The sequence below is a fragment of the Maylandia zebra genome, linkage group LG4, assembly GCF_041146795.1.
Source record: "Maylandia zebra isolate NMK-2024a linkage group LG4, Mzebra_GT3a, whole genome shotgun sequence".
NCBI classification, from domain to species: Eukaryota; Metazoa; Chordata; class Actinopteri; order Cichliformes; family Cichlidae; genus Maylandia; species Maylandia zebra.
In genome coordinates, this window is record NC_135170.1 from 19,333,545 (window position 1) to 19,356,534 (window position 22,990).

The 22,990-nt window shown below is 40.7% G+C and overlaps 1 protein-coding gene across 2 annotated transcripts in view; it reads left to right on the forward strand.

The window, feature by feature from the left end:
- Positions 1–22,311, forward strand: part of LOC101474506 (Na(+)/H(+) exchange regulatory cofactor NHE-RF2) — a 40,326-nt gene extending 18,015 nt beyond the window's left edge. Inside the window, exons 3-6 of one of the 2 annotated variants that reach the window (XM_004558459.5) lie at positions 10,754–10,975; positions 16,934–17,087; positions 18,233–18,357; positions 18,458–22,311. In XM_004558459.5, coding sequence (XP_004558516.2) covers positions 10,754–10,975; positions 16,934–17,087; positions 18,233–18,357; positions 18,458–18,622 — 666 coding nt within the window. In that variant the 3' untranslated portion in view covers positions 18,623–22,311. The remainder of the gene's footprint in view (positions 1–10,753; positions 10,976–16,933; positions 17,088–18,232; positions 18,358–18,457) is intronic. The other variant, XM_004558460.4, reaches the window with a different exon arrangement.
- The last annotated feature ends 679 nt before the right edge of the window (positions 22,312–22,990 follow it).

Genomic DNA, 22,990 nt, shown 5'->3' on the forward strand with positions numbered 1-22,990 from the left:
ACAGGCACACACATATACATATATATATATATATATATATATATATATATATATATATATATATATATATATATATTAGGGGTGCAACGATACACAAAATTCACGGTTCGGTTCGGTTCGATACTTTGGTGTCACGGTTCGATATTTTTTCGATACAAAAAAATGTTCATGCATTTTTAATTTGTCATTTATTAAAATTATAAATATATATTTTAACTCAAAAGTACAGTTTTTAAATTTAACCCTAACCCTTGTGCGTGTTTTTTATTTTGACAGCGAATGCGCACCTGCGGACCACTTATGTGCAGCCCTGGTTATTTAGCTCGTCATATCGCAGCAACAGAAATTCTTTTGTCCATGAAACCATAAAGCTGCACTTTCTTTTTGCCTTATAGTCTGATTTGTCATAACTTCTCCGTTTTGTGGTAAGCTTTTCTTTGGCTGTCACTTCTTCACCCTGACCTGTCTTATTTGGCTCAGCAGAACTGAAATGCTTTTACACACGCACTCACATAAGCTCAGCGATTCTCTGCGCGATCAACCTCTCACATGTTTAAGCTTGCTGCGGGAGATTTCACTTGTCATGTTTGCATAGTAAGCTAACGATTAATAAGACGATGTCAGAGGAATTGGTGCACAAATTATCATCACTCACAGATCAGTGCTGTCGCTCTCTATACACAGTTCGCACGATTGCAAAGTGAAAGCAAAAAAACAAGCGCAAATTCAAACGCGACTTCAATATGTCACATATTGACAGTGGCTCACCGATGCCAATGACATAATTACCCAGCTACATTTCTGAAAGAATGCAAAAGCATTGACATATATTTTTCCTTCCTACAATAGCCCGACGGGCAGGGAAGAGATAGATTTTGGTAGCCCGACTGAAAAAATCGCTAGCCCCAGGACGTCGGGCTAGCGATTTTGCGAGCCCTGTATCTGATTGAGGAATCACTCATCTTTGGAAAAGAGAGTTTATTACAGAGAAATGTCTCTTTCCAAAATAAAAGCTATACTATCCGCTTCTTCTGGGCTATATTCTCAGCAGCATAAGGAGAATCATGTGCTAACAGCGGTCTAAATGACTCGGCTAAAGTTAGTAGCATGCTTGTTGTTTTTGTCTTTGCACTAGGATGATGTCGGCGTAAATGTGCAGTCATATTCGTTGTGTTCCCACTAGTGCTTTCAGGTTAATCTCGTTGAAATGACCTTAACGCCACAACACGGCAAATCTCCGTTAACGAGCTACCGCCGATCGCCCCGTGCATGGGGCTAGACGGCAAACACGTTAACGAGCTAACTGCGCTAACACACTAGTTCCCACCCATGTAATTAAGCATTGCGTGGCACATCCAACATACTGTTTTACTTTAGTCCATGACTCGCTTACCTTCAGGGTCATACGTCACATGAAAACCAAAATAATTCCAAACGCCAGATCTGAATGAGAGTGGGGGAGGTCCATCTTGCAAGGAGAGCTTAACTTCTGTCTTGCTAGCTTGCCCTGCGCTCTTCCTTCTGACTATGCTGTCTGTGTTGAGCGCTCAGTGGATCTGCGCTCGACAGTGCAGCCTAGGCGGAGTAGTCGAACACAGATTCACTGAGCGCTCAACACAGACAGCATCGTCAGAAGGAAAGTTGATAAAATAAATTACAAATGTTGTATTGTTCGATACATATGCGTACCGAACCGAAAGCACTGTATCGAACGGTTCAATATCGATACGAATATCGTTGCACCCCTAATATATATATATATATATATATATATATATATATATATATATATATATATATATATATATATATATATATATATATATTCGATTCTATACCTGTGTGTCCACAATAGTTAGTCTTGTATCTAGTCCTGTGAGGTTACTTAACATGTTACTGAGGCGCCCTGATTGAAGGAATTGCCTCCACTAGTTCCTCTGCCGTCTCTATGTCCCTGTTTGTCAACCATGGCATCAGTCCCATGTGTTTGCATGTAATGTCGTGGAACATTATTTTAAGTTAGATTTGGGTCAACTCTGGCTTCAGTGTCCACTCGAGGGGATTTCACTCAGCGATGATGTCATTTATTTATTAACCCATGTAACTAAGTGTGTAAATCATGATTCGGTTTAATGAAGAAGACCTCAGCAACACATGTATTGTCAACAAGACTGTAACACGTGGTATAAAACAGGCAGGTTTTGGTGTCGGCCACAAAGGTCAGAGTGAAAGCCAAGCCTGAGCTAAATGGCTGTCCACTAACCTCTTTCCCGCTAACGCAATTCATTAAAGAAAACTTTATCTGCCCCAGAAGGGCCTCTTTTTCTCACCGCAGGCATATTATGCCATGTCACGGTACAACAATGCAATTAATTACTTCTGCAGTTAAACAGAACAGGGTTATCAGGAACTCTGGGGCTTTTCCTACTTGTCAAGTAAATATGTCTGCAGGCCTATTAAAACAAGGACAGGATCAAGATGAACAATAAATAGTTAAATGCTCAGTGGCACACAAAGATCATTGTGGCTATTATCGAGTAAAGTGAACAAACAAAGGCAGGCATTTCTTTCCACGGCTCCAACGGGTGTCAAATTCATTGCATGATTGATGTCTCCAAAACACCCCTGATAAAAATCTTTCCATGCTAAAAAAAAAAAAAAAAAGTGAGGATCCTCCCCAGATGACGAAGGACAAGCATGCATGGAAACAAGAGCAGCAGCTCCTTCCTTGTGCTGTGCACATTGCTGCTTATACTAGAGTATTTTTTGATGTAATCTCATAGATACTTATGTATGAAAACATGCAAACTTTTTCTTTTTTTTAAGTGGTCAGCTGCTACATGATTACAGCAGAGGTGCTTTCTTGTGTTTTGAACACTTATGGTATTTTCTGCATTGCATGCCCAGCTGGAAAACAGACTGTCGACTCCAGTGAAAATGTTTCCAAGCTGAGGAGTAACAACAACAAACTGGGATACAGTTTTTTAGGTCATGAAAGAACTCTGGTCGGGTTATGGAAAGTCATAAAATAAATTACACCAAGGCCACGGAAAAGAAAAAATAAGCTGCACATTTAGTTTAGTTCCAGATTGTATTTTTTGTCGGAATGTCAATTTTTTCCATAAACTTGTTCTAAAGTTAAGTTTTATTTGAACCATTACTGACATTTGATAGATGCACAAAATTAAACGTTTTCACGGGATTCTGTGCAGTTCTGTAAAACCTTGTAGAACCACTTTCAGCAGCCGTAACTTGAAGTCATTGTTTTGTGTATTACTTTTATCATTCTCTCACATCATTGTGGAGGAATTTTGGCCCACTCTTTAATTCAGTGTTGCTTCAGTTCACTGAGGTTTGCAGGTATTGTTTATTCACAGTTCTCTTTAGATCCTGCAACCGAATATCAGTCAGGTTGAGGTCTGATCTTTGACTAGGCCATGCAACACCTTGATTCTTTTCTTTTTCAGCCATTCTGCTGTAGATCTGCTGCTGTACTTGGGATCATTGTCCTGGTGCATGTCCAAAGATTGGCCCAGTTTTAGTTGGCTGATTTCACTCTACAGTGCTTTGGCACACAGAGGAGTTCATGGTTTAATCAGTGACTCAAAGGTTCCCAGGTTGTCTGGCTGCAAAACAAGCCCAAATCATCACACCTCCACCACCAGGTTGACAGTTGGCATTAGGTGTTTGTGCTGATATGCTGTGTTTGGTTTTCACCAAACATGGCGGTGTGCATTACAGCCATGTTTTTTTTAAGCAAGAAGAAGCATTTGCCTGCCAGCCTTCCCAAACAAGTTGTACTTGTTCAGTCTTTTTCTATCTTTTTGAACTGTCATAAACTTTAACATGTAGCATACTAGTCGAGGTCAGTAGAGTCTTAGGCTACGTTCACACTGCAGGCGAAAGCGCATCAAATCCGACTTTTTTGACCCTATGTGACCCATATCCGATCATGGTATGACAGTGTGAATGGCACAAATCCGATATTTTCAAATCCGATCTGGGTCACTTTCGTATGTGGTACCGATACATATCTGATGTTGTAGAAAGCGACTGCTGTTTGAATGTTCATGTTGCATTAAATCAGTCTTTTACGTCACTGACACAAGACAGACGCCAGAGAAGACATCGCGAATGCTTCCTGGCCATCCCGTGAAACTGTTGGGAAGACAACGTTGGAGAAATTTGAACATTTTATTTGTACTGTAAAATCTGCAGATTCTGACAGAAATCTGCAACTATCCTTTGAAGCACCGCTCCTCTCTAAAAGAAGCAATAAGGATCATAATTAGGCCATATGTAAATAACTTTATAACTTAAAGCAAAATTGGGAAACGTAAATTCCGGAACAAGCCTTAGATACAGCTTCTTTTTTTGCAGTTTCCTTCAGCATTGCACAGTTTCACCTTGGGGTGAATTTGTTGGGATGTCCACGCCTAAGAAGATTGTACCATCATATTAACACACCCCTGAATCTTCCAGACCTGCAAACTGCAAAGCCTGTGCTTTAAAAGAGGTGCTCGCATTTGCTGATGATCAGTTAATCAAGTTCATTTGATTAACAGCATCTGGCAGTGCAGTTAGTTTCTAACAGGTTTGCACAGATTCATGTGGAAATTTTCTTTTCCAAATGCAATTGTAATGTCTTTGGTCAGTAGACACCCTATTTATCAACAATAGTGGGTGTGCTTGTTTTACAAACATGATAAGCTGAATATCGTTATTATTTAATTTCATGACACTTGTCATATTTTAGAGCTTCCCACATCTGTTTTAGAAATACAAATTCAGCATGAAAGACTGCATTCTTTTGTCTCACGGTTCAAAGGGCTGACTGACTCATAAAGAGGCTATTAAGTTTACAATAATCTCTACGGAAGCCACTTGATGCACACACACAGGGGATCTAAAGTTTCTTTGTAGGAAATCTAGGGCAGGTATAGCAGTGCACACACGTAGGCATGACCCAAACACACACCCTGGCTGTGAAAGGGTTAACAACCGGTCATGATCCATCCATCGCAGCAGGCCGCTGCTCAATTATTCAACAAGCTGCGATCTAGTTTCATCACCTGCCAATGCCACTTTCAGTAGTCACTGCAAGGAGGAAAATATGGAGAAGCATCTGTGCACATAAACCAGTTAAACATGTAAACTGGTGTGTCTTCTTTCTTAGTCTGCCAAACTTCAAACTGCTCCCATTAAAGTGCACACTGTTTTGGAGATCAGTGATAACGTTTTGCGATATAACCTGTGTTGTGAAGACCAATATAAGTGATAATGGTTTAACCTTAAAATCGTAGCATTGTTCAGGCTGGCCATAAAGTCAAGCTCATGCACAATCCAGACAGATTAGTTGCTTTCATTGCAAGCCCACATGAGCTGATAGTTCATCTGATATCCTTCCGTGCATCCCTCTGGCAAATCGCATATCTTGCGTGATATTTAAGCTGCTTTAAGCTGCACAGTTACTTGTGAACCTGCAAGCTGTTTTGCAACCCACCTCCACCCCAGCTTCACCTTTCCGGCTGTATCAGTGACAGTGTCTGTTATCACTGATGCATCCTCTGTTCTGTGTTGGGTCTTGCAGCTGTTCTCACCATCTACAGCTTTCCACATATACATATGAAATGGTGAGAAGACCCCAGAACACAGCTTAGTGCTGCCTTTTTTTGGCTAATTTTGTCTTGACTTCAGTCATTTTCTGGGGAGAAAAAAAATATCTACTTTCAGGTAGAGAAATAGAGCTTTATTTGTGAAGACTGCTAACATAGGGGCCTCAATCTAACCCAAGGTTTTAAAAAAACAAATCCTCCTTATGTAAAAATTACAATTAACTGCAAGGAGCTGAGGCCAGGCAGGCAGCAAGAATCCAGGAAGTTACAGTTACTCAGCGTTTCTCTCTGATTTCTCAGACCTTCCACTGATTTAGTGCTCTGACGTTGGACTCGTCTCTGCACTTGTCCTGCTAGACCTCAGTGCTGTGTTCAATACTGTCGACCGCAATAGTTTATTACAGAGATTCATGTCATAAGAATTAAAGCAACTGCACTGCAATGGTTTGAATCATGTCTATCTAACGAGCTCTAATTTGTTCATGTAAATGAGGAGTCCTTACACACACAGGTTAATTATGGAGTTCCACAAGGTTCTGTGCTAGGACCAGTTCACTCTACATTATTATGCTTCCCCCAGGCAGTATCATCAGTATCAGGCAATGCATACATTTTTATTGCTATGCAAATGATACACAACTATGTCTGTCAAGGAAGCCAGAAGACACACACCAAATAGTTAAACTGCAGGCGTCTCAAAGACACAAAGTGGCAGTTTTCTAGCCTGAGGAAACATGGGCTGGAAGTCATGGGAGAGCCATGAATCAAACTCAGCCCTGCCAAGTCATGGACAACCATCGTATGTTACATAACTTGCACATGCATTAAGTATAACCTGCAATAAAATGACCAGATTTTAGGTTAAAGTGTTTTTAATTAGACTTGACAAGTGTTTTTGTATATGCAGTTTATATGTCACTATCCATTTTGAGCTACTAAGACGGCTCCCAAGTGACACAATTTGTCTCGAAGGACAAACTGAGCTACCGATGGCTAATGAATCTGTTCACCAGTAAATAAATCTATTGTACAAAATATGGAACTAACTGGGCAAAAGCTGCTAATGGAAAAAATATGCATAAGAAAATAAAGTGAACCAGCTCTGGCATGTCATCTCATACATTAAACAAAAGAAAGTTCAGCCCTCAAACTTTTAGTGCAATCAAAATAATCCCAATTACAGAGTTAAAGAAATGACTTGGGTATTCACCCACACATGCATCTACTGAGACCAGCAAAATGTCATTGTGGCTGGAAACTAATGCAATCCTTTGGAGGGCACTCGTCCCTTTGACAGCAAATCGTCTCAGGAAGTCACAGTCAGGATGCTCGGGTCAGTATGCGTTTGCATGTCATGTTTAATGTACAGCAGTAAGAGTGGAATATTCCATATTCCTTATAGAAAAGCAGCCTGGTCATTTTCCATGAACTTGTAGTTACATGGTCTCTCTGCTTTTTTCCAGCATTTCCTATCGCTTCTCCTCCTCTGTTTTGAAAAACAAAATGTCCAATGCTGATAACTTTCCTGATGACAAGCTAGTTTGCTGACAAAAATAAGAACATTACATCTCATTTTGCTCTCTCTCATCAAAATATTTTCTCCAAAAACCATCAAGTTTTCAGCACCCACAGTTCAAACAAACACAGTGGCTACATTTCATTTGTTTGCCTGCGATTTTGGCAAGGTTGTGTGGTAACTTAAAGCCCTCCGAGCCTTTTGGCTGTCACCCTTCGAATCTTTCAAATCAGCGCCTCCGTCCTTTACAATTTCCTCTTGCCCAAATTAATCTTCCTCGATGTGGAGCGGAGTACACACACATACACGTGAGTGAGGCGTGCAGCTAACCTGTGCTCTTAGTTTTATGCAGAAGAAACCCACAGCACCAAAATAAAGTGTCCTGAATGCACACTATGCTGAGGACACGGAGTTCAAGAGATGGCACAGACCCCAGGGGGTGATTAGTGGGGTGCAGACAGGCACTGGGAGGCGGTTGGAGGTTAGATTGGCAGGCGCTTACGTCTCCCCCGACCTAATAACTCCCAGCTGTGCTCCTCTCAGTGTTTATGTTAGAGGAGTTCCACTGCAGACCTCGCCATCGTGTCTTACTGGAAACTTCTGTCATCATGATTTCTCTTAGCACTCTGTGTTTATGTGTTAGCTCTGCATATTCTTAAGTTGCCTGTCTCTCTTTTTTCTTGAACTTTATTTCCCAGCCCTCTCACTGCATCTAATTTTCTATCCCTCCCACACATGCACGCTCACTCATTCACTTCTCTCTCAGCCTTCCTCCTCTCCTCCGTTCTGTCATTTTCTTGTTAATTCCCTTTGCCTACATCCCAGGATAGTAATGCATTCGATATTGCAAATATTTTTTCTCTCCCTTGGACAGTCCGCCCCAGCTGCCCAACCCAGGCACTTCCTCTCCAGCCAGGAAACAGAGGACTGTGAATTATTCCATTGTTTGTCAGTTCTTACTCCCTTCTCTTCTCTCTCTCCCTCCATCTAATGGCAAGCTGCCCAGATCACTGCTGCCCTAAAGAATTCTGCGCCTGAACTGAAATTCTATGTTGCCATCTTTGTTATTTTTGAGGTCTTTCTTGGTGAGAACTGCTGTGGAGATTCATGTTCTCGGGAGCCGTTTGCGTTAATGTCCAGGAAGTTGAATGGAAATGAGTGACGAGTTAGAAAATAGGGAAAAAAAAGAAAAGAAGAAGCTGTCATCAACCATCATCTCCTGTTAACACACCATACTACCTTTGTCTCTTTTCTCTCTCACCCTGCCCACATGCTCCATATGTATTTATAGCCGGCGCAAGCTGGACCGTGATCTTAGTTTTTGCATATGCAGCGAAAGCAAAAGGCTTCTCAAGTTGCGTAATGTGGCTGGAGCTACATCATGTAAACACAGCGTGTGTACATTATGTGGACTCCAGCTCAGCCTGTCTGTTATCTCAACGCTAATATCAGCAGGGGTTATGGAGCTGGCCATCCCTCTCGCAGCACATTTCTCTCCTGGGTGTGTAGGAGGGTAAATCAGCATGATCACACTGTAGAACTCAAGGCACAATTATACAGGTTCTATAAATGTCTTCACCCAGGCTATTAGTCAGAGATATGCTGCAAATGGACATTTTCAGTCCAGATTGAAATCTTATAATAAAATCAGACATCCTATTAAATGAGTGAATGGTGGTACATGAAAAGGAGGTTATTGTTATCCAACAAAAAAATCAGCCGGAACTATTCAAAACGTAACGCGGTGAGTATGATTAAATTACCACTGAATTTAAGCATCACTTTTTATGTATAAAATATTCACACAGTGGAGAGGGAAGTTGGTGGAGCGTGTTTAGTTACCGGCTTCTGAAAATCATCACATGGTCTGCAGAAAGGAGCGTGTTACTTTGATGGATTACATCTTTTTTTACATTTACATATGAACCACTGTACATATATCCCTACATAAATACCACTGCTGTGATGTAACTTCTCTGCATACCAAACATCAGCTGCGATTGATCTCATCCCTCTCTCTGATGCTCACATGTTTTATTGTTCACACTTTTTATTGTTTTCTGACATCATGAACTGATAGCTGTTGGCAATTTATATTTTTTCACTTTTATTTCTATTCCTATGGTATATACACTCACCAGCCATTTTTTCAGGTACACCTGTTCAACTGTGTGTTAACACAAATGCATAATAATTAGCCAATCACATGGCAGCAATTCAGTGGCCTGCTAAAGTTAAGAATGGGGAAGAAAGGTAATTTGCAGTAAGTAACTTGCTGATAACTGGGATTTTACCACACAAAACAGACCATTTACAGACAATGGTTGCATCAGGGAGCCCTGGGAAAAAATGCCGTGTTGATGTCAGAGGTCAGAGGATTATGGCCAGACTGCTTCAAGGCAACAGAAACAACCACGCTTTGCAGAAGAGCATCTTTGAATGAATAGCAGGTCATTCTGTAAAACTAAGTACAGCAGCAGAAGTCCACACCAGAAGCTAAGAACAGGAAAGTTCACACAGACTCACCAAAACTGGACAATAGAGGATTGAAAAAATGTTACCTGGTCTGATAAGTTTCAATTTCCTTTGTGACACTCTGACAGTAGGGCCAGTTTGGCCTGAATAACATGAAAACATGGATTTATTCTCACGCTGGTGATGGTGGTGTAATAGCGTTGTGGATATTTTCTTGGCCCACTTTGGGACCCCTTAGTACCAACTGTCCATTTGTTAAACACCACAGCCTATATGAGCATTATAGCTGACCGTGTCCATCCATTTATGACCACAGTGTACACATCTTTTGACGGCTGCTTCCAGCAGGATAACACTCCATGTAACAAAGCTCGAATCACCTCAAATTGGTTCGATAGTTGCTTCACAGAAAGAAAGCCATAGCTGATGTTGTATTTCCTGCATGAAGAAAGCTGCGTTACGATACAGCAGACCGTTGCTGGTTGTAACCACTGTCTGATCCTTTAGCTGTGTCATTGAAGTTTGAAAGTTAACAAACTAGTTTGCCAGCTTATTACCAACTGCTGCCTCCGTGACTGTAGCTGTGATTATGACTCTAACTGTAGCTATGGATGTGGTTTGGCTGTTAGGAATATGGCTGTGAGTCATTAGCTTAAAATGTGTGTGTGTGGCTGACTATGTCAAGTGAATTGTGCTGGTTGAGTACAGTATTAAGTTCCTACAGTTGTTGCTAACACATCTGTAATAGAAGGGCCACAAAGAATGGCGTACAGTTACAAATATTCAGAATCAGAAAGGGGTTTATTGCCAAATGTTGAGCAGGTTTACAACATTAGGAAATTGCTGCGGTGCTTCAGTGCAAACATAGTGTCATAAATAGCACTTAAATAGACATGAAAAAATAAAAGTAGGGATAAGAATTCATGCACACTATTTGATTGTACCAGCACTACTGCAATAGCCATGTCCTCAGGCAACACAACTTGTCAAAGCATGGCCTTTTAAAATGAGTGATGTGTCAAGTGTCAAGTCACCAGTTCTTTTTCTAGTCTCTGTTGAGGGTTTCCCTTAACTGACAGTGTAGATTAATTGTATTGTGTGTTATGCAAAGCAGGCGAACAAACATCTTTTTCCCATTCACTTGCAGGAGGCCCAGGCTGAAGCTCAAACCCAGCCCGAGTCCCAGTCGAGGCCCCAGGTCAACCCATCCGAGCTCGCTCCACGTCTCTGCCACCTGGTGCGGTCAGAGATGGGCTACGGCTTCAACCTTCACAGTGATCGGTCGCGGCCCGGACAGTACATCCGCTCCCTGGACCCCGGGTCACCTGCAGACCGTGCCGGGCTCCAGCCTCAAGACAGACTCATAGAGGTGTGGAGTCTTTGTATCTGTAATATTACTCAGAAATGTAAAGTGCAACATATTACTTGTAACTGTTCTTGAAAGCAATGCAGTAATGTTACTTAATTACTCACTATATGAAGTAATCTGTTACATTACTCTATAAATGACCTGAAATGCAATGTTGTATAGTTAGTAGTTACCAGTTCCACAGACCACGCAAGTAACTATTCTAAACAAGATGCACACACAGTCTTTCTTTCAGTTTTGAATGCATGACCATAAAAACCAGAAACACAAAGCAAATCTTTTCTTTGTGTTGGTGGTTTTGCCGCCCCTCCCTTTAGACTTCAAAGCGATCGTCATGGTGATTCTACTGTAGATGTACAGGTAGAAATGGAGGCTGCAGCTCCGACTGACGCCCGTTGAAGTTCAGGGCCTGGTTTGCTGGTTTGGAGTTGCCATACGTTCAGCTTTAACATCACTCTGGGTTCTATCTGTGTTAGTAGCATCATCCAGTTTGTCTGTCCTGGACTCACTTTGCATTTCAACATCTTGTCCTTTCGTGCAATAAAAATAAAGTTAATCTTCATTCCTCAAAAGCTGTAGACCTCTCCACCATTTACCTCCTCCAAGCCCAACATGCAGATGACTGAAGAACCAAGTAACACAAGAAAAACACATAAGTATTATTGTAATGTAATTACTTAATTTACTACAACAACGTGTTACTGAAAAGTGTAATGTGATTACAGTAATTTGTGACTTGGGAACGCACTACACACGGCACTGAATATTATATACAATTCAGTGCAATCCAGAAAAATCACATTGTCCAGTAAATTTTTCCTCTTTAAAGGTAGGAAAGTCCAGTTTTTACAGGTGTATGTGTTTGTGATGTAAAATTAAGTTATTCAGACATGAACAGTATGATGACAACATCCCTGACCATGTGAGATTTTGAAATTGGTTAACTGGATATAGCCTAAGTTGAAGGTTGTGCACAGTCCCCAAACAGATACTTTTAGGACATTGATAGACTTGCATGCTGAATGAGTGAAGTTAGTAAAGTTTAGCAGGTCAAAGAAGTGTCCTTAAGCAATCTAAGGTGCAAAATTTCCAGAACAACATATTAAGTAATTATTGTGTGAGAGGTTTTTTGGCGTGGGCACAGCAGACCAGAAAAACAAGTGAGGATATTTTAAAGCACGTAGACGCGCACTGATGAGTTGATTACTGGTGATGCATACTGCATTCCCGTCACGGAAGATTATAAGAACCCCAAAAGGCCTCTTTCGTAAGAAAATCATACCAAAACACTTCGCATGACTTTCTTCGTTGCATTTGAAAAAATCCATTTGATTTAGAGTATTTGTACACAAGACATTCGCCACCTTATTGGAAACATTCAAAATTCAGCAATAAACCATTTTAAATGGTATAAAATGGAGATTTTTCATTAGTTGTTATTTTTAAACAAAGGCTTCAGGATTTGAGAGCAGCCTCACACATGTGATCAAATACAGATGTGACCCTGGCTGTAATTAAAACGGCGGGCGTTACACGTTTGTGTTTCTAAGGATAACAGGACCTGCAGCCTGAACTCGAGCTTTACTGTGTCAAACTGGTGAGGCAGAGCAGGGTGGTCTCAGGGGAGAGGAGGATCTGCTATAAATCACTTTGAGCTGAGACACGAAACAATACGGAGCGTATACGTGCTCCCTCAATAACATGTAGAAAGAGACTGAGTGAGGTGGATAGCAAAGAAAGAATGCAGCAGAAAATGAAGATGCATGTGCAAAAAAGAAAAACAACATAATTATTTCAGATTTCCACCGGAGTGAGGAAACTGGTTAGAAAGTTCACGGATGTTTGGTGAACTTTCCCCTAGATTAACCAAAATCCACGCTACTGAAACATCATCATCATTATAAGTCGTTCTTCATCGGAGTGTACACACTCACACAGCATTCACCCTCGATTCTCATGACCTTTGACCTCTCCGGCTCTATATCAGGGTTGAGACTAGAGTGCAGCACATTACATCAAACAGGACTCCAACAGGCTCTGATAGAAAAGTTAAACGAAGCTAAAATCTAGCGAAACATACTGATGCTTTTGTAGCTCCTGGTTTCAGTTGATAGCTCGCAGATATACTTCCTCCTAAGTAAATAAGGTGGTGTATTACGATGGGTAGAAGAGTTAGATGAAGAGAGCCCCATCAGCCAGTTAGCAGTTATGACACATATTTAATTTGAATGTACTGGCAATCCTAAGCATAAAAATCACAATATGCCATTAGAGCAGATTCGGTGGTGCAGTTTTTTAGCACTGTCGCCTCATAGTAAGAAAGTTCTTGGTCAGCTGGGACCTTTGTTTATGGAGTTTGTATGTTCTTCCAGTGCCTGCGTGGGTTTCCTCCAAATGCTCTGACTTCCTCCCACAACCCAAAGACATCCATGTTGGGTTCATTAGTGATTCTAAATTGGGTGTAGGCGTCAGCGTGAATGGGGGGGTCTGCTATTCTGCGTTAACCTTACCACAGACTGACAACCCATGTCTCTCTCAATCGAGCCCTTCCACAACCTTAGTTGGAGTTTAAGGAAATGCATGGATATTCCGGAATGCTTAAAGTGAGTTTTGCCCTTTTTCTCCAGTCTTTATGCAAACCTAAACGAGCAGAGCAGAGTTGCTGTTCACCAAAGTTAGCAAGAGGCGAGTTTGTGCTGGCAACGTGCTTATCATTAGAAAATAAAGTGCGCTGATGCTTCACTGGAAAATTAGATGGCTGGAGAGAGAGTGTGGGAACATCCTGTAGCAGGTCAACGAAGGCACTGACTGTCCTCCACCTCCCTTCTCCAGGGAGACAGAAACCGAGGGACACTCACAGACATGAACATTCATATACAGATGAAGTTGAATGGTACTCAACCTTACTAATTTAAAGCGCTTGAGTGAAATTATGAATACGTATGCATATGCAGAGTAAAGAGCAGGGTTAATTGGCATAGAAATAACACGCCCAGTATTGTGTGCTTATTTAGAGCAGAGAAAAAGTTATTTTTAATTTCCTGTCAAATTCAGTGTATGAGTTGTTTGTGGATCAGCAAATCTGAGTCTTTGTGAAGTTAGTTGGCTGCTGTGTGAGTTAGTGTGGGAGAGCACCCTGATAATTACAGCCGTCTCTGACCATGCATCAAGATGCGCTTGTGTTATCTGTCAGCAGCTTGTTAGAGAGGTGAACAACCATGACAGATCTCTCTTTCTCCATCTCCCGGCGTCTTTTTCTCTCACTACGCCCCATTACACAGGACGCGTGTTAAGACTATGATGAGAGCTCAGCTTTCTGCCCATGTCTGGCAGAAGCCCTGACACCAGTGAACGCCTCATCAGTCTCTGTGCCAACTGCCTCACTCAGTTTTTTGCTGCATATAGATCGGTGCAGCCTCATGGACCTCCTAGTTTGCCTATAGTTACTCATTTAAAATGGAAATGCAGCTTTGTGTGCCTTCTTGACTCCCACACCATGTGCAAGTTTGATGTGAAGATCACTGGTGGAATCTTACACTCTAATTCCTGGTAGAAGATTTCTATTGGTGTAACATCACTACAAACTTGTGTCCATGGAACCTGTTAAATTCCCTGATGAAGGCATTGGAGTTTTCTATGTTGAAAATAAAAGTAAAGGTATTTTAAATGTGATTCAAGTTGCTGTAAGGAACGCTTACACTACTATCCTAACAGAGCACTTTGCACTTTGCTCCTAGTCAGATCCTTCAGCTTTCAGGCCCTTTCCTGTAGAAGCAGCTCCCAGTTTGGTTTCAGAAGGCAGACCAGTAAGGCTTAAAAACTTCCTTTTAGATCAAACTTAGTTTCAGTTATGTTCCACTAAGGCTTAGACTTCACTCTTCGTATGTTTCTTCTCTTTCCCCTTATCCTCCCTCTCTGAGTCTGGAACTGCTGGAGGTTTCTTCCTGTTCAAAGGGAGTTTTTTCTTTCCACTGTCACCAAGTGCTTCTTCAAAGGAGGTCGTCTGATTGTGGAGGTTTTCTTTTCGTTCTAATATTGTAGATGTAAAACACCTTGAGGCAAGTGTTTTTCTATGGTTTGCAGCTATATAAACAAAACTGAGTTGAACGGAACAATTGAAATGATTGTTTAGCTGGTAAACTTTAAAAATTGTTGTTCTATGTAAATTACATTAACATCTGTTACAAGCATGACTTAATCTGAGGCAAAATACTTGCAAACATTCATCTAAATCACATTTCATGCTTTGTTTGTTTGTCCGGCATCCCCTCCTGGGACTCTGCGTGGACAGAAGTGTTAAAAGTCACTCACAGTATCACATGCGTCATATTCTCAGATGTGTGGATGCATTTAAAATTGTTTGTTTCGATCAGTCCAAGGTTAGACCCACATGTGCAAATAGCATGAAAAACGTGAACTGCAGGTGGCAGGACCTCAGAAACGCACAGTCAGAGTATCAAGAGGTCCCACAAGGGTTTGTCCCATGAGAAATAAGCTTCTGCACGTTTCTACAGCCTGTATTAATGAGCTCAGTGGGCAAAGAACAGAGTGTATTGTCTTGTGTGGGATGGACTTTTAATGAAGTCTGTGAAACATGACACAACACCTGTTGTTTGGCCAAATACAAAGATGTTTGTTCTCTCGGATTCAAACTGTCTGTCTGTCCCTCTGGCTGACATAAGTCCTGCATTTGTGATTTTTTGATGTAGAGAGGTTCACATTTTTCCATCTGTTGATCCTGCTCTCTCTACATTTCATTTCCATCTACTCTCTTTGCCCTTCCCTTCATTTTCTGTTTCCTGGTCTGTCATATTGTACCTTTTTGTCTACAGTTTTATTTTTTAAAGCTCAAATTTTCCATCCTCCTCTATCATAAGCAGTGAAATTTTACACAAATTTCCCTTCAGTACACTGACACCTGAAACTTGCACTATAGCCAGAGCCAAGGAGAGCCATCAATAATTGATTGTGTACCGACACTAACTCGGCATGCCGCGACTGCTGCCTTTTGAGAAGCCACGGTCTACTCAAAGTTTTCAAAACACAGCATCTAGATAAGATGAGGCAACAACAGACTGTTGTGTTATGCAAGTGAAGTGTAGAAAGCAAGGGCGACGTCACACAAGAGTAGATGTGGATGTGTGCTTTCCACGCTGTTACGTCACGCTGCATCCATGGCCACACGTACGTACAGATGTAAAGAAAAAAGCTTTGCTTAATCGCTGTTGCAGAAATTCAAGAGGTAGTAGAATTGTTGCATTTTTCAGGCCCCCTGAAAAATAAACTCTGTGCAATTAGTTTGTGGCTGCATGGCTCCCCCTGCTGTTTGAATGAGGTAGCACAGACTTCTATACTGTACTGTCCCTTAAAAACTGACATTTCAGCAGAAGTCAAAATACCCTAAATGTCATTCCTTTAGGCTAAAATTTTATGACTATTCCTAAAGTGACCCAAAATGACCCTGGGTCAAATCAAGGAAAATCATGTTTTGAGGGAGTCTTGAATCATCAAACTATACATGCCATGTCTGTGTGTATTTTTTTTTATGGGACAGTGATGACAAAGTTGAATAAGGACCTCAACACTGTAATGAGGGCTGTCCATGTTCCCATCCCATTTGCCCAGATTGCCCAAAAGACACTTCATGGGAGTGTAGATAACTTCATGTTGCTGGTTATAGTTACAGTTACTCGTGTAGCTGGGACTGTGACTGAGCATTAGCTGTTTACAAAACAGGTCTTCATAATAGCATGAATAGTAACTTACTCAAGGGTCAGAAGGTTAGCAGGTGTTCAGTCCAAAATAGAGAGTACTATTCACTGTATAGCTAACTATTAAGAAATTCAGTTTAAAGCTGTCATAAGCCTGGATGGAAAAGTTAAAAAGAATAACATGTAAAAGCATGATTCTTTTAAACAAAAGCAACCTTTCTTTTGTGTGTGTGTGTGTGTTTTCCAGGTTAATGGCGTTAACATCGAGGGCATGCGGCATGCAGAGGTGGTGGCCTTCATCAAGAAAGGGGGAGATGAAACCTGGCTGTTGGTGGTGGATCCAGAAACAGACGAGCACTTCAAGAGGAGGGGATTGATCCCCACAGTCAGCCATGTAAAAGGTGGGATTGTGCTACATCAGGCTATCAAGCAGCAGTGCAATTTGTAGGTAGATGACATAAATAATCTGGAGCCTGGCCATTTAGTGCTCTGTTTGTAAATATAAGAATTTTAAAATCTCTTGGGAGCCAATGTAAAGAGGATAAAATGGGAGTAATGTGAGCTTACTAGAACCTTTTAACAGGATGGCCACAGTATTTTATATCGCTTGGAGAGGTGAAAGAGATGATTTGTCCAAGAATGTAAACATGGCATTACAGTAATCTAAACACAATGGCACAGATGGATGAATATTTTTCTCCCGTTCACCTGAGGAGACCATATGTTGCAATTTAGAAATGTTCTTTAAATGAAAAAGGCAATAAAGATAAAGATTTTTCATCCAAGTTAAAGCCCAGGGAAGAATTGTTGAGCCTGGCATATTTTATGATCTTGGTCTTGGTCTTGGTGATATTTAAAACAAAGTAATTGGTAGAGAGCTAATGACTAATCTGTGTTAAACAGTGGACTAGGGGAACCTCACCTGTCCAGCTGGTGAGGTTTTAAAGGGATATAAAGCTGAATGTCATCGATGTAAAAACATTTGATAAGAAAAATCAATAAAAGATTGAAGGATGCCAGCTAAAGTATTTAGGATTTAGAAAGAAAAATACTAATTACCCCATGACTAAACCTTGTGGAGTCCCACAGTTTAGGGAGGCAATGTTAGAGGTGCACTTGCCAACCCTAACAGAGAAAGACCTATCAGATAAGTAAGAGGAAACCCAATCTAACGCAGAGCCAGCGATACCAGCTAAAACCTTAAGCCTATAAAGTAAAATGTTACAGTTAATGGTATTAAAAACTGCACTGAAGTAAAATCCATAAGACGCCATAAAAAGATCATTATACACCTTTAAAAGAGTGGTGGCAGTGGAGCGTTGCTTTTTACAGCCAGACTAATTTGGCTTTAATTTGTTCAGGTCATCTGCTTAGCACTGACTAAAAAGTCTAGCATACACAAACAAATAATTTGGGGTATCTTCCTATGTAAAGTTATTTTTTTTGAACAATTATTATCAAATAATGACAAAAGTAAAGACAAGCACTATGTCAAATAAGCCGTGGGCTTGGAAAACACTTCCTTCATATGTGAATGTTTTCGCAGACTATGACGGTCCATCCATATCCAATGGCTCCCCCAGTCCTCAGATCAATGGCAGCTCTACCACTCAGTCCATCCGGTCCACGCATTCTGACCTCAGCAGCCAGGGCAACAGCACGCAGGTGGATGTGAGCATTCGTGCACAGTGACATGTTTGGGCTTTGTACCTCCACATAAAAGCCTCTACCCTAATCCTTTGTTTGCATCTGTCTGTCTCATCATTTCTAGCTGGCAGATGATGAAGGTGGCCAGCTGTCTGACCCCTTTGCCGAGATGGGCCTGAGTCTCAGTGCTACGGCGGCAGAAGAAAAGAGGAAGGTCCGTGGTAAAGAAAAGAGGAAGGCCCCGCAGATGGACTGGACGAAGAAGCATGAGCTCTTCAGCAATTTCTGAGACATTCTGCTCTAAGGACACGACAAAGGACAGAGATTTATGCAGATCCCTGAATGGGAGACTTATCCTCTTGATATACAGATTCTCTTCTTCTTAGACAAAGAACCAAGATAACCCTTCAAACAGAAGATATTTTCATCCTGGGATTTAATGTGACAGAACTGTTCGAAGGATTTTACTTCTTAAGTGACTTAATAGTTCCTTTTCGTTCAAGTCCAGCATAAAGGAAGTGCTATATGACTTTGTGACTGCAAAAAATATGCTCAGAAGGGAACTTTGTCCTTACATGTACTGCTGTCCTTGGGGAAAGTGCAGTCAAATATTCACAAATTTGCCTTTGTCTTTACTTGATTATCCCATTCTCCCTACTCCTAGAGACTCTTTTTGACAGCTATTTTTATATTTAAAAAGTATAAGCGACTATGATTAAACAGTATCCCATTATCGTGGACTGCGTTTGAGAGATTTTTGAGGACACTGTGACATGAATGATTGTGGATAATGTGGGGATTTTGTCCCACAAAAGTCATAAGAAGCCCAAAGTTTGACAGAAGATCACTGTGAAAGAGTTGAGACCCTCCACCTTCAGCCCATTGATCCCATGTTTGATTGTAACCACTGATAAAGAAAATGATAGTTGAGCATAGTGTATCCTACGTGTATTCGTACCTTTACTTTGAGTCGATTACTTTGATTTACGAATCCCCTACTTGTTATTTAACCATTAGTCGTAATAAGTGTATCACCACTAACCTCTATTTACAAAGTGCTCCAGTGCACACATGCATAACAAAGGGAGGCACCACTATTATTAATTGTGTTATTGAAGGAAATAATAGGCATGAAAAGTGAGGGAGTTTCTCAGGGGAAATAGTGTGAGGGATGAGTTTTGTTGTTGTTATTGAAGGCTCGATGTGTACAGCAGGGGGCGAACTTACACCATGAATAGATACCCCCTTTTGACACTAAACGGAATAGATGTTTATCCAGACTTCATTCATCATCTTAAAATGTCCCAGAAACATTAAATAATTCAGATGAAGTGGAGAAAATAAACTTTAGATAATTTGAAGATGTATTTGTATTAGACAGCATTATTCAGATTTAATGTGAAGTGGCCTACACTTTATGAGCTAGTTATGTTTTGTTGGACTTTGATTCAAAGGTAAGTTGTTAAATATGAAGGTATGAAGCTCAGCATCATTTTATAAGTAGCTTTGGAAGGGAAATGTAATTGCTGGCCACGTGCTAATAATCAGTCAGTATTAACTATAGTATTGTCTTGTAAACGTGAAGTTTATCAAGTTGATTTGTGCTCAAGGAAGGTCAATATTTTGTGACAGTGCTGGGAGAAACCCCTGAGCCACCTTTCATTTTTTTCTACATTTTGCTAGGAAAATAGGAAATGTATGCAGTGATTTAACAAAACATGCAAATATACTTGTAAATACAGTATGTAAGGCAAAAATTCTGATGAGATTGTAAGTCAGTATTTTGTATGACCACCTTTATTTTTCAACATAGCCTGAATTCTTTTAATCCGGTCTTTAAGTCTGACGTCACTGGGCTCAAACTTCGCTGCAGGTCCCAAAGTCAAATGATCACTATGGCATCACTGAGAGTTGAAAAACTGTCTAAAGTCTTTCATCTGTAATAAAATGATCAGCGTTCTGCTCTACCAGGTGTAACATTGAGTTTATCATCCAAGCATCCATGAAAACGGAATTTATGAAATTTAACGGAGTAGAAATTAGCAGGAAGTTAGCTTGCTAGCTTCCATCTAAATACAATATAACATGTCCTGACTGCGGGACTTTGGAAACAAATTCAAACGTACGGCTCTGTTATCACTTCCAACATAAATGAAGACAGAAAACTAAACAGCAGTGACGTTTGTAGGGTTACTGAAGTTGGGCTAGCTGGTATATAATGATGTGCTACGTGACCGCTAGCGACACAGCTATGTGAGCACACACTAACGTTTGTCCACTCGATAAAAGTTAACGTGAGTGTTCTCGGTGGTCAGGAACAAATGTAATCACATGGCAGGATGCTGTAAACGGACCAAACTTCAGCCAGGAGAACGAGTGAGATAATCTATCCACAATACAAAGTTAGTCATTCATATACTGCTGCATGGGCTGGGCTGTAGTTACATCGTAAGGTTTTAAAAACTGAGCTTGGATAAATAATTAGCGGTAATAAAAGCCGAGGGATCCCAACAGTGATCACTGACTGTTTTAGGAGCTTTTTGAGATTAAATAGAAGAAAATACAAAACATTAAACATGTTAACAACACAAAAGCCATATTAAACGCAGACTACTTTAGGCCCGGAAGTAGGATTCGTCACGTCATCACTTAACGACTGGATAGCTTTCTTGTCATTTCTTTCTTCGTTTCTTTTTTTTCTCGATAGGTTGAAAGTAACAAAGTGTCTAAAGATATCATTTTAAACTGGTTCTTTGCTAAGTTGTCTGTCATGTCTACATACAAGATTGGTTTATCCCTTGAGTTAGATGCCTTTTTTAAGCTTGAATGAGTCATAGGTCAGTTTTAAGTGCTTAACAAAAAAAAGAAGGTACAAAGACTGGACTGAAAATGATTGAAAAAGCAGCCAATTTCAAAAGAAGAGAGAAAAATTACAAGAAAATTGGGTCTATGAAAACAAAATGTGAAAAAATGAAGGGTGGCTCAAGTCTGTTGCGCAACTCTGTACATTTTCCTGCTTCCGGCCAGATATAAAGCAACTGTGTCCGGAAGGAACAAATTCACCTAGAAAGCCCACTAATTAACTTGTGTGGTCTATTTTAATGATATGTTTTCTTTTTAATGAGCTTTTGAGACAAACTGGACAAAAGATGAGAGCCAAAACGCTTTTGTTTTTATCTCTTTAACTGCACATCACTAGGCTAGCTGTTAATGTATTTGTGCTAAGCTAAGTTAGCCAGCTACTCCCTATAGCTTTCTATTTTACTTACAAACAACAGAATGGCATCTATCCTCTCACAATACAAAAACTAAAAGTATGCGTATTTACCATAACATTGAACTATTTAATGTTCAGCTTTTCAATATAAGAGGATCCATGCAAGTACACTCGTAGAGATTGCATATGAAGCTAAATATCTGTATGTATGTATTCTGTAAGTGACAGCCCTGCTTGACCACTGCAAGAAGACAGTAGTTGGAGTCATGGTATCTCTCACCTACAGCTTGAGCAGTTTGTGTGGTGTATTGTAGGTTGTAGGGAGTGTCAGAGAAGCACACATTGAGGTCAGAGATGCTCTGGAGGATCTAGTGGAAGAGACTGTGGGAGCCATGGAGCTTACCGAGGATTATTACACATACAGGGACAGCTGTCATACACATGCTCACACACGTTGGGTGCACAATGTGTGTGGAGAGGAGTTATACATGCCATAATCCAACCAATATTGATATAATATATGACAGCAAGTGGATTTCTGTTCTCATTCACGACCACAGTCTTTCCACACAGTGTCGTGATTCATCTTCAGTGTCTGTCTGTGTGCGCTGTAGGGCTCGCTCTGTATGTTCTGACAATCAGCAAAGCAGTCTCTTGTTATTGCGGCTCATGTTTGTACAGTAAAAGAATACGGTATATGTGGCAGGTTGCATTTTTTTTTCAATAAAGTGTGACAATGGTGTTTCCATCACTCTCTCTAAGATGGATTTGAGCTTTGTTTTGACCTACGTTGTATCACTGAAACATTTCTTCTCTCTATTGGTGTTTTTTTTTATAGTCACAGTATCTCTCATTTGCTCCTCATTCCTCTCTTTCCCCCTGAACCCACTCGACCCTCTGTGGCCCAGGATTATGTGGGCATACAGTTTCAGTTTCAGCGTGTTGTCAGAATTCTCCTCCACCCAGCTGCTTTGAGCTCTTTGGGCTGACAAAGGTGAAACCGAGGTCAAAAGTGCGCTTGCGTGCACATGTGAGCGTGCATGGCGAATTTGAGGCTTTTGTGTGCACCGCTATCGTCTGCCTTGAAGAGAACGACCTTTGGCTGTAATTTTTTTCGCTCTTTCTTCACTCATTCCCCACAAAGTCTTCTTCTATGACTATTTCGCCACGTAAGCAAAGCACAGGTTCATGATAAGCTACTTTTTGTATTAGTGAGAAATAGCCTTTTTTAGGGTATTGCAACAGTTCAGAACCTGGAGGTCTGGACCCCCAAAATAAATCTGGAGGGACACGAGAATATTAATTGTATATGAAATAACAAAACTAATATAAATCACATTTGGCTTTTCTCTAATCTTGGCTTTATATGTAAAAAGTTTGGTAATACATGCAACACTCAAACTTCAACATAAACAGTCACAGCCACTGCATTAGGTACAC